The sequence below is a fragment of the Bison bison genome, unplaced genomic scaffold (assembly GCF_000754665.1).
Source record: "Bison bison bison isolate TAMUID 2011002044 unplaced genomic scaffold, Bison_UMD1.0 scf7180017852120, whole genome shotgun sequence".
Classification (NCBI taxonomy): Eukaryota; Metazoa; Chordata; class Mammalia; order Artiodactyla; family Bovidae; genus Bison; species Bison bison.
Genome location: NW_011482693.1, coordinates 15,892 through 28,554, shown reverse-complemented (window position 1 = coordinate 28,554; position 12,663 = coordinate 15,892). Strand labels below are relative to the sequence as shown.

Sequence of the window (12,663 nt, the reverse complement as noted above, 5' to 3'; positions counted from 1 at the left end):
GAGAGGACCCACCTTTGCCACAACTAGAGGAAAGTCCAGGCAGCAATGAAGACACAGCACAGTGAAAAATGAATAAATAAATAAAATTATTTCAAAAGTCCCTCTGACTTTACATATAGCTACTGAGTGCTGTATGTCCCAGCTGGAACGAAGAGAAAGATGACTGATCCATCAATGTCCTGAAGATTGCCTACATTAAATACATGAATTTCCACAAAGATCTTTGTTACTTTGAGAAATTGTATTCTTCCAGTGTGCATGTTACTAACATATGTCCTACAAGGAAAGCTCTGTCCCACTGTTGCTAAATGTATTAAAATCCTTGCCTGTGCCCCTTCTATTCAATCTTGTTTGATCTTTTTTGTCTCTCAGAGATACAAAGACACCATGATGGAATTTAAGAACTTCCCTGGATTGCACTGTCCCCAGGCACCTCTTGCTCTGCTCTGTGATAACTTGCTGGGTCCTAAGGAAGAAACAAGTCTGCAGCTGTGATGGGAGTGGCCCTCGTGCCTTCCAGGACTCTGCAGGCTGCTGTGGTGTGAATGTCAGCCGTGCTGGGGACACAGCTGGTGGCCAGGCATTCGTGCTCTGTCTCTGTGCTCTCAGCATCCGCTTCAGTCTTCTCAGTCTCTGAAAAGGAATGTTGTGGAGAAGCACTTGCCTCGGTGTAGTTCATCTGTGTTGTTCTGTGTCCCGAGGACCCGCTGCTGCTCCACAAACACTTTAAACATCTCTGTTCTCCTTCCAAGTTCTCAAGCTGCTGCTGACTTTCAACTCCAAGTTTCCAGTGCTTTGGGCTTTTCTCAAATGAGATTCCTGAACCAGGTGAGTTCCTCCTGGTGCAACCAGCGCATGGAATAGCCTAGGTAGACGCTCAGAGGAACCCCTGGTGTCTCCACCATTGTTCACTGTGGGGCAGGGTTCCCTCTATTTACTGTGTTTCTCTGGGAGGCTGGACAGTCTGGACCTGCAGTGCTTGGCAGGCAGAGCAGGTGAAGTCTTAGGAGAGTGTCTGACAGATCTAAAACTTTCACTCAAGTTCTGCTTTTAGTTGGTGGTTTGCAGTCATAAGGGGAAATTGACAACCAGAAACCGTAATGGAGAAGGACACAGCTGTATAAATGGAGAGGACACTTTCATGCATAGTGAATGAGGAGAGAAATGGGGATTTCTACACTGGGAGAAAGTGAATGACTGTGATATTTGAGTGTAAGGATAAGATATTCACCTCACCTCTCGCCAACTGAATACCATGTCTTCAAGCATACCTACAATTTTTTCCAAGGAAGAAAATTCCACCACAAACAAGAGGCAGAAAATCCTTCACAAGAATTCATCAAATCCTGAAGCATGGATTTTTTTTTTTTTTTGATCGTTGTTTTTAGGTTACTTTTTTTGAAAAAAAATCAGAATTACAAAAAGCGTTGGAGTGGTTGTGTTCCCTTCAAGGTCCTCAGAGCAACAAACAACATAGCTAGAGCTAGAGTATTTTTACTTCTAATGTGTAAATCCTAAAGACGGCTCAAGGAATAGTAAAATGCATTTTTTAATCAAGCTGCCATTTGGCTTGGTGTTTCTGTTTTAACAAAAAAACAAAGTAAGTCTTTTACAGTAAGAATTTAATAAAGGAAGAAAAATCATAAACTGACTAAATACAAAATACACATTTTCCCATAAGTATACATACATAATATTTTATCAACAAAATAATTTAAATATTTATAAATAGTTAAATAAATATTAAAATAAATAAATAAATGTCCAGGTAGTTAAATATGTAGATAGATCAGCTTCGGCATCTGTGAGGAACCAGTGCCTATAGAGTTGAACATGATGTTGCTTAATATTCCTGAAAACATTTGACATATTGATTCAGTTCAGTGCATGATGACAGCAGAAATGAGAGTCTTCCACATGGCAGCGCAGGAGGAAGTGTGGTCTGTTGGTCCATGAGAATCATTTCCGTGTTGAACCAGGTGTGTGTCAGTCCTTTCTCCTGAATCTCTCCTGCAAGTTTGTTGAGGAAGAGAAGGCTCTCATGACTTCTGCTCTGACAACCTCCCAGGCACAAGGGCTGTGTCTCTTCTCTCGAAGATAGAGAGTGAGTCTGTGGAAGTATTTCCTCACAGCCAGGCTGGAGTCCTCCTTGAGCAGGGGAGCCCCTCGCAGCCCCTCCTCCTGCCTCAGACAGGCTTGCAGGTCAGTGAGTTGCTGATCCAGTGCAGCATGGAGCTTGTCCAGGAGGCTCTGGTCCCACACAGCGGCTGAGCCCTCTGTGCTGAAGAGCTGGAAGGTGTGCTGGGTCACCTCGTGGAGCACAGAGATGGCTTGAGCCTTCTGCAACTGGCTGCCACCCAGTGCCTCCTGGGGGAATGCGAAGTCATTTCTGTCCTGCAGGCAGGAGGAAGGGGAGACCCTCCTCAGTTGTCTCAGGAGCATCAGGACCCTCCTGTTGGCCAGGCTGTGGGTGTGAGGCAGGTGGCAGCCCAGAGAGCAGATGGCGTTGCAGCTGAGCAGCAGCAGGGCCAGGAGGAAGGACCAGGCTGGGGCCATCGGGGACCTTGCAGATGCTTGTGGCCTGGTGAGGTGGGTGACTCTGAACCTGCTCTCTAGATTCTCTGAAGACCTTCCTTCAGGCCTGTGTCTTAAATAGAAGCCAATGGTTTCCATTTTCTGAAGGTTCCCTCTTATTTTCTACTTTTGTTTTTGCTTTTCAATTTGCACTCTCCAGTGGATTAGGGCAGCATTTCTCAATCTTTTTTTTTTCAAGTTGCCCTTCTTTCTTCTGCCCACAGAGCCTTTTTAGATATTTTTTTCTTAATTGCTCTGCACTGTGAAATTTTGATAACACAGATATACTGTGTATGTATTTTTTTACTCTATGAATATCTTTTCTCTGTACATAGAAAAAGGAGGTGTAAATCTTACTCTTTGTATTCAGTGTAGTTTAGAATTACATAAAATTTTAACCTATAATTTAAATGTAAAAGCTACTGAATTTTATTTTTTCTTTATAAACTCAGTTTTCAGAGTGACTTTTAATGTCATATGTTTACTTTTATAAGTAGGTATGTATCCAATTACACATTGAAATAAAATTTACATAAATACTTTTAATAATACCAAGATATAGACATACTTAAATGTCATCAAAGCTGCTCAAATCATTGAATAACTTTAAAATAGTCCTTTAATATTTAAGTATTTATCATTGAATTTTCTTCATGTCAGAAAATAATTTTTAGTTTTACTGCCTGCTAGATATTCATCTGGATATTATCAACATTTTTTCTCTTTAATACTTTGACATGTTGAACCACCTTTGTAGAATTTTGTAAGAAAAGATAATATTTTTTGTATTTTATTTACAAATAAATTTTCCATTTTTATTTAATTTCTGGAGCCCAAATCACACTGACCTTCAAACGTAAGCAACATGCATGAGACGGACAATGGTTTCTCAGAAGTACAGAAAGGGCAACTCTCACAATATGACTTGGAGATCAAGCAAATGATGGAAAGTCCTCCCATGAACCATCTAGTCACCTTAGGTTGTAATACTGATCTTGTATACAATTTGATTATATTCCATAAACTCAATCTCAATGCTTCTCTTATGTATGATACACAGTAAAGGCCAAAGACAGAAATAAATACTAAGGGGTTAGATTTTGTTGTATCAGGTTGAGCTTTGACGTGTAATAACTAATCATTGTAATGACAAGATTTGTTCATATTCCAGAAAACTAATGTCTGCATGCGTGGAAGTAGTATTATCCCCAGTGAGAAAGCATGATTTAGGAATCACCATCCATGTGAATCTTTCTCTCTGTTCCTTTGCATTAAATTTCAGATTTCCCAAATGACTTTCAAGTTACAATCCAAGTCTATTGTTTTCAAAAAAAGGAAACCATCTTTGTAATTAATCCAGAATGGGATAAATATTTATTATTTCATGGGAAGATTTAACTTTTGGCTCTGCTCCTGAATTCTTCTGATTTTACAGTGGATTTTATGTTGTCTTGTCCCCTTATGTTCCAAACTTCAAATAAGAGATATGTGACCATCTTTGGCAAATCAGCTCTGTAGTGACTGAACTCTTCTTCTCTGTGGTATCCTCTGTACCAGGCCCAGTGTAATTGCTCAACAAGTTGTTTTCTGGTTATTTGTTTACTTATTCACTTCTGGATGCACCGGGTCTTCACTGCTTGCCCGGACTTTCATCAGCTGTGGCAAGTGGGGATCGCTGTTCCTCGCAGTACCCGCTTTACTTGCTGTGTGGTCCTCCTCAGGCTCTAGCGTGCAGGCTTCAGGAGTTGCAGCGTGTGGGCTCTAGAGCAGGGTCTCAGTAACAGGGGAGCACTGTCTTAGTTGTTCCATGGCAGGTGGACACTTCCTGGACCAGGGATCGAATCTGTGTCTCCTGAAGAAAGATTTTTCTTCACTGCACCATCAGGGAAGTCCTCAACAAGTAATTGTAGCTAAAGCAGTTTCTCAGATTTCCTCCTACTACTGGAAGGCATTTACAAATGACCCAGCTATTTTTCTTCATCTGGGCCCTATTTCCTGTAACTATAATAGACAGCGTCTGGTATTTCCACTCTATTCCTGCTGGTACCAGTCATACTGAGCTTTTTGCTAAAACCACTAGGAGTCTCCTTCCTTGAAGGCACGTGTGGTCTGGGGATTCAAGTAGCAAGTGCAACACAGTTTTCAGCCTTTGCCCAGCACTATGTTAAACTCAGGAGGATGCCTCACCCATAATTGTCCTCAACTAGGTCATGATTCCAGAAAACATCTACTTCTACTGCATTGACTGGGCTAAAGCCTTTGACCTTGTGAATCACAGCAAACTGTGGAATATGCTTCAAGAGAGAGAAATACCAGGCCACCTTACCTGCCTCCTGAGAAACCTGTATGCAGGGCAAGAAGCAACAGTTAGAACCAGACATGGAACAAAAGACTGCTTCCAAACTGGGAAAAGAGTACACCAAGACTGTATACTGTCACCCTGCTTATTTAACTTATATCCAGAGTACATCATGTGAGATGCCACGCTGGATGAAGCAGAAACTGGAATCAAGATTGCCAGGAGAAATACCAATAACCTCAGATATGCAGATGACACCACCCTTAAGGCAGAAAGGGAAGAGGAGCTAAAGAGCCTCTTGATGAAAGTGAAAGAGGAGAGTGAAAAAGCTGGCTGAAAACTTAAAACATTCAAAAAATTAAGAACATGGCTTCCTGTACCATAGCTTCATGGCAAATAGATGGGGAAACAAAGGAAAGAGCGACAGACTTTATTTTCTTGGGCTCCAAAATCACTGCAGATGGTGACTGCAGACGTGAAATTAAAAGACACTTGCTCTTTGGAGGAAAAGCTATGGCCAATCTAGACAGCATATTAAAAAGCAGAGCTGTTACTTGGACCTAAAGGTCTGTATGGTCAAAGCTATGGTTTTTCTAGTAGTCATGTATGGATGTGAGAGCTGGACCAGAAAGCTGAGTGCCAAAGAATTGATGCATTTGAACTGTGGTGTTGAAGACTCTTGAGAGTCCCTTGGATTGCAAGGAGAACAAACCAGTCCATCCTGAAGGAAATTAGTCCTCAATATGCACTGGAAGGACTGATGCTGAAATTCCAATTCTTTGGCCACCTGATGCGAAGAACTGACTCATTGGAAAAGACCCTGATGCTGGAAATGATTGAAGGCAGGAGGAGAAGGGGACAACAGAGGATAAGATGGTTGGATGGCATCACTGACTCGATGGACGTGAGTTTAAGCAAGCTCCAGGAGTTGGTGATGGACAGGGAAGCCTGGTGTGCTGCGGTTCAGGGGTCATAAAGAGTCACCAATGACTGAATGACTGAACTGAACTGAGGTCCTGACAGAAAAGAACTTGCTGGGTGTCATACGCAGAGCCATGTATCTGAACTCAAACTCTCCTTGATGCTCATAGTGCACAGCAATGAGCAGGCAGTTTACCACAGTACTCTCTGGTGGATCTTTACCGATATGGCAATTACTACTACATTGACCTGAGATACTTCAGAGACTCCTCACAAGGAATGATGAATGATCACTTCCATGCTCTATTTTATTCCATTGCATGGCTGGTGAGCTTCATTTTAGATTGGTTTCCAGTTTTTGACATGTAATAATTAAAGCCTTACAACAGGTTGAAAATCTAGAGTTTGGATCTGAATCCCTGGTCTCCTTATTTTGCCTACTAACCTGCTCATTCTTTTTTGCTCAGTGTGACTATTTTCTTCCTTCTACATGCCAAGCATGTAGACTTTAAAGACCTTTATGTTCTGAATGGTTAGGACCCCACCAAAGTCATATCATGAGGTCTTAAACCCCAAAGTAATTATATCAGGTGACAGACCTTCTGGGAAGTGATTAGGGTGTGAGGATGGAGGCCTCACAAAAGGAAATAATGCCCTTATAAAAGAGGTGGATAAAAACTAGTCCCTCTCCTGCCCTGTGATGATACGAGAGAACTCTGCAGTGTGAGACCTGAAGCAGGCTCTGACCACGACTGGACCAAGCTGACACACAGTTCTTGGATATCCAGACTCGAGAACTAACTTTGAGTAATACATTTCTGGTCTTTGCAAACTACCTAGTCTATGCTATTTTGTTGAAGAAGCTTGAATAGTAAGATATTACATGCCCTGTTTTATCCTCAGAATACCTCCAGAGTCTGTAAAATTTCTGAAGGGAGAGAAATTATCTTACTGAACACCATTTCCTAGACGTCTAGTCTGGGCTCTAACATTTCTTGAGCTCAATCAATATTCAAGTAACATCAGTTCACAAGGATGGTAATGATAGGAGAAACAATAAACCCAATATCTATGAGATATATATGATGTGAGAACACAATGATTTAGAGATTCTTCATGTTTCTACAAGGGAAGATATGATGAAATATTGTGTGAGATACTTTTTAAAGATCATTTGCAGAAATATTTTCTTCAAGTTTGCATTTTCAATATTTGGAAGGTATGGTGAGTGGAGGACTCAGTGTCCACTTTTCGTTCAGTGATTCTCAAGTGCTTGCAAGGGGCTGCTTGATCACTCTTTCCTTGTCTCCCTCAGGCAGCAAGTAAACACTTTGTCTACACTTGTAGATGTTTTCCTCATTGGCCTATGCCTTTGGGACTCAACCTGAATGCTTCTTTCAAATTGTCTATGATCCTGTGAACTCTGAGTGACAGCTCTGTCATCTTTCCCAAGCTGAAACTGTGAAATAAGAGTTTAAATTAGACTGTGTACAAGCAAGAACATTGGTTTTCTCCTTGCACACCCACCCAGAGCTCCATTAGGACAAATAGTGCAAAAATGAAAAAATGGTCTTGTGCACTGAACTTGTCTCCTTCTGTCTTAATCATCCAATTATTTCCAAATTTCCTTGCAATGAGACTCCCATGAGGATAAGTCCCGGCCGGGTAATGTGAGCAGAAGTGCTATTACCCCCGTGGAGCCCTGGTCATTGGAAACACCCCATGTGATCCACTAATCTTTTCCCTTTGCCTTCAAGGAGAATAGACTCAAGTACTACAGACAAAATAGAAGTCATGTGTTAATGATGGAAAAATTGCAAGACAAGGGGACCCATTTCCCTGACTCACTTTTTGGAGAAGAGCAAACTAGAAGATTCACTTGATCAAGAAGGCCTGTATTGTGCTCTTCAAAGAAGGAAAGAATGGTTTCCATTAGAATCAAATTCCTGACACTTTTCTGTTTACCTCTTACAGAGGCTAAACATTAGGCTAACTGACAAATACCTTTAACAACATACTCTCCTAAAAACTTCCATAAAAAAGTAAACTTCAGATGTTGAAAATAGTAAATACCCCCAAATACATAAAGATCTTTTACATTATGTTATAAAAGCGTTTATTTAAGAAAAGAGACTTTGTTTTTATGTCTAAATGTTTTTGTAAAACTATGATTTTTATTTCAGATATTTTTCAGCTTGTAAGCAAACAGAAGTCCAGATCCCTTTGGAGAGTTAAGAAAACAACAATCTGATTGAGTAGAGAGTATAATTTTCATTTTATCTGTTGACTTTTCTTGAGGATTCTTACATGAGGGAAAGGCACTTTTCAATTTCCACTCTGACAATCTCCCAGGCACAGGAGCTGTATTCCTTTCCCTTCAGATAGAAATGGATTCCTCAGAAATACTCCCAGACAGTAATTTCCAAATCGGGAAAATCCAGAGTCACTTCTTCCAGCTGTTCCAGGCTCTGACCCAGGCTGGAGAGTAGTTTGTCGAGGAGGGTGTTGTTCCAAGTAGCATAGCTACTCTCCATGGTAAAGAGGTTGAAGATCTGCTGGAGCATCAATTGGTGATAACAAGTGCCTTGAGTCATCTGGATTGGGCTGATATTCTCTCTTTTCCAAGGAAACTTGAAGTCATGTCTGTGCTCTAGGCATGACTGGGAGGGGATCGTTTTCATCTGTCTCAAATGTATGAAGATTTCTGTGTTTTCAAGAGGATAAGCAGGGATGGAGCAGAACATCACTCCTGCCACTAGCAAATAGATCTTGGCCATAGGGAGTTTCCGTGATTCACTGGAAGGCCAACAGGGGGCGCGCGGACACCACTAATCAGTGAGCGAAAGGTTTCTTGGCCAGGTTCTGGGAGAGCGGTTCTCTAGGAAGCCGCAAGAAGGCGGAGGATGACTTCTTAGCGGTTTTCTTAGAGTTTTGCTAGTTCTGAGACTTCGTTTCAGCGGGTTTGGCAGCCAGAGAGGAAGAGCGTCGCTGCTCAGAGACCAAGCTGGTGCGGCTTTAACAGTGCACTAAGGAACTTTCAGCAGCAAGAAACTTTGGTTTCCGAACCCTCTCCAGAGGCATTTTTGTGCCCGGAACCTTGCGTCTTCTGCTTTCCCCTGAGGTTTTTTTTTTTGTGCTTTCTTCTCGCCCAGAAACTTGAGCGAGGCCATTTTTACAAAGGTCTTTCTTTCATGGTGACTCAGACGGTAAAGAATTGGCCTGCAATGTGGGAGACCTGGGTTCGATCCCTGGTTTGGGAAGGTCCCCTGGAGCAAGAAATAGCACCCACTCCAGCATTCTTGCCTGGGGAATCCCCATGGACAGAGAAGTCTGGTGGGCTACAATCCATGGAGATTTCAGAGTCGGATAGAACTGAGCAACTTGGCACGTCGTTACAAAGAAAATACTTTTACTAAGGGGTTTGAGGCAGAGAAACAGAGCGAGTTAGGGCCGATTTTACAGATTCCGCCTCGTTTCTGGCGCGATGAAGGGGCAGCTCAGGGAATGGGGAACTTGGCGGCGGCGATGGGACGACTGGACCGTGTTGGGGACACCCTGGAGGTGAGTCAGAGTGCGGTCCCCACCCGGGCCGAGGACGGGGGAGCTGTGCGCCCCTGGAGATGCTTTGGGACTTTCAGGGTGTCTTTTAAGGTATCGGCCTTGAGGTGGGGGAGTATTAATTAACTGAAAAGTGGGACTATTAAAACACGCATAGCACTGTATTTATATATATATGAATTTATTAATATTTAGATACAATTAATACTAATCGTATTTAACTTGTTTAAAATGTTTATATTTTGAATTATTTTAATGAATATATTTAAATATTTGCTATATGGTATTAAGCAATCGTGAACCGTGAACTTCCAGATGCTCAAGCTGGTTTTAGAAAAGACAGAGGAACCAGAGTTCAAAATTGCCAACATCCGCTGGATCATCGAAAAAGCAAGAGAGTTCCAGAAAAACATCTATTTCTGCTTTATTGACTATGTCAAAGCCTTTGTCTGTGTGGATCACAATAAACTGTGGAAAATTCTGAAAGAGATGGGAATACCAGACCACCTGACCTGCCTCTTGAGAAACCTATATGCAGGTCAGGAAGCAACAGTTAGAACTGGACATGGAAAAACAGACTGGCTCAAAATAGGAAAAGGAGTCCATCAAGGCTGTATATTGTCACCCTGCTTATTTCACTTATATGCAGAGTACATCATGGGAAACACTGGACTGGAAGAAGCACAAGCTGAAATCAAGATTGCCAGGAGAAATATCAATAACCTCAGATATGCAGATGACAACACCCTTATGGCAGAAAGTGAAGAGGAACTAAAAAGCCTCCTGATGAAAGTGAAAGTGGAGAGTGAAAAAGTTGGCTTAAAGCTCAACATTCAGAAAACGAAGATCATGGCATCTGGTCCCATTACTTCATGGGAAATAGATGGGGAAACAGTGGAAACAGTGTCAGACTTTATCTTTGAGGGCTCCACAATCACTGCAGATGGTGATTGCAGCCATGAAATTAAAAGACGCTTACTCCTTGGAAGGAAAGTTATGACCAACCTAGATAGCATATTGGAAAGCAGAGACATTACTTTGCCAACAAAGGTCCATGTAGTCAAGGCTATGGTTTTTCCAGTGGTCATGTATGGATGTGAGAGTTGGACTGTGAAGAAAGCTGAGTGCCGAAGAATTGATGCTTTTGAGCTGTGGTGTTGGAGAAGACTCTTGAGAGTCCCTTGGACTGCAAGGAGATCCAACCAGTCCATTCTGAAGGAGATGAGCCCTGGGTGTTGTTTGGAAGGAATGATGCTCAAGCTGAAACTCCAGTACTTTGGCCACCTCATGCGAAGAGCTGACTCATTGGAAAAGACTCTGATGCTGGGAGGGATTGGGGGCAGGAGGAGAAGGGGATGACAGAGTATGAGATGGCTGGATGGCATCACTGAGTTGATGGACATGGGTTTGGGTGAACTCTGGGAGTTGGTGATGGACAGGGAGGCCTGGAGTGCTGCGATTCATGGGGTCGCAAAGAATCGATCACGACTGAGGGACTGAACTGAACTGAACTGACTGACATTTCATACTAAAGAAAAGTCCTTTCTTAGTTTACCCGAATACTAACCCAAGAAATAGCTTTAGAAGTCCTGTTGCCATCTTCCCTGGATGAAAGTATAGGAATGTCCCGTTTCTTGTCATCCTCTCCCCTGTCTCGTTACGTTGTATAACTGATTTCCTGATCTCTTTAACCCTTAAAAAAACCTTTGTCTGAAAATAATATTACCAGAGGTGGTCTGAGACTAACTGAGGATGAGGTAAGGGACAGTTTATCTCATTTGTATTCTTCACAGAGCAGCCATGGTTTTTTTTGTTGTTGTTGTTTGTTTGTTTTGTTTGTTTTGTGGGTTTTTTTTTTTTTTTTTGACAATTTTCTGAGGTGCTGGTTCTCTGCAAAAGGATTCAAGTGCTGTAAGATTTTTTTCCAGAATGTTCCAGGCACTTCTCTAAGACTGGAATCTTGGGCTCTGGTTCTTCACAATCCTATGGGCAGCCCCCTCTCCTAGAGTTTGCACTGCACTCAATGTGCAGACCCCTGACAGTGTTAAGGGCCTTACAGTCAGAGCTTCTCCTGTTTGAACTGAGAATGGACTAAGGACATTACTGTTGGTTATATTGATATGAAAGGCTACTATCATTCATTAAGTTCAGATTCTCGGCCTGTAATTTGCAAACTTTATATTTGATGAACATGATATCCTCTGTGACCACTACTGAAGTTGTCTTGGTTTTTTAGAAGAGGAAGTGAAAGTTTGATGTCAGTTACACTCGGGAGCCCCAGATTGTCTGAAAGTAGAGCTTTCTGCTGCTCCCAGTCCCTCCTCTTCATCAGCTCTGAGTACTGGCCCTCAGATGCTCTGACCTCCTTCTGCCTCATTCCTCTCATCCTGCCTCTGATGTCCTCGCCCCTGCTCCCAGAAGGGCAGCCACCATCCCTGCCTGACTGTCCTGGAATCCACATGGTCAGATATTTATGCAGTCAGCACACTTTGGTGACAGAATGAAGAGAATTGTATGAATTAACCCATGTTCAATATTATGCAATTATTATCTGTAGACCATCAGAAAATGAGAGCTATGGTCCTGTAAATAATTGTGGAAGAATTCAAACCTTATGTATTAGATCTTAAAAAGGAAATACAGAGAGTTGTGGCTAGATATATTTTGGTGCGGAAACTCCAGTACTTTGGCCACCTCATGCCAAGAGTTGACTCATTGGAAAAGCCTCTGATGCTTGGAGGGATTAGGGGCAGGAGGAGAAGGGGACGACAGAGGATGAGATGGCTAGATGGAATCACTAACTCGATGGAAGTGAGTCTGAGTGAACTCTGGGAGTTGGTGATGGACAGGGAGGCCTGGCGTGCTGCGATTCATGGGGTCTCGAAGAGTCGGACACGACTGAGCGGAACTGAACTGAAAAACTGTCAAAATAGAGTACAGGGTCACACCTCTTAAGTTTTCTTATTAGACTTAAATAAGAGAGTTAGATTGAGCTTTGGGTTTTATTTCAACCTGAGTTGACTCATTCAGATGCATACATCCTGTTGGACTGAGACTTTTCCATGAGTGTATTTCATTTCCAGTGTAATAACACAAAAGAAGCATCGAAGTTGTGACATTCTCTGATGCCAGAAATATACAGGGAAAGTTTTTAGGTGCAAACAAAAATGAGAAAAGTGCCGAAAATGACAATTCTGGCCTAATTAAGCGTCTCATTTGCAGGAAGTTCCTCAGAGCAGCTGGATAAATATGCAGCATAATCAACACACCCCCGGGGGGGAGGGGGGGGGGACTGCCAACCCCTTCACAAC

The 12,663-nt window shown here is 42.3% G+C and overlaps 1 protein-coding gene across 1 annotated transcript; it reads right to left on the bottom strand.

Annotated features, from left to right (window-relative positions):
- Positions 1–1,949: 1,949 nt before the first annotated feature.
- On the bottom strand, positions 1,950–2,556 carry LOC104997583 (interferon alpha-H). The gene has a single exon (XM_010852423.1). The coding sequence runs from the start codon at positions 2,554–2,556 to the stop codon at positions 1,987–1,989; it is 570 nt and encodes a 189-aa protein (XP_010850725.1). The 3' UTR covers positions 1,950–1,986.
- Between the last annotated feature and the right edge of the window lie 10,107 nt (positions 2,557–12,663).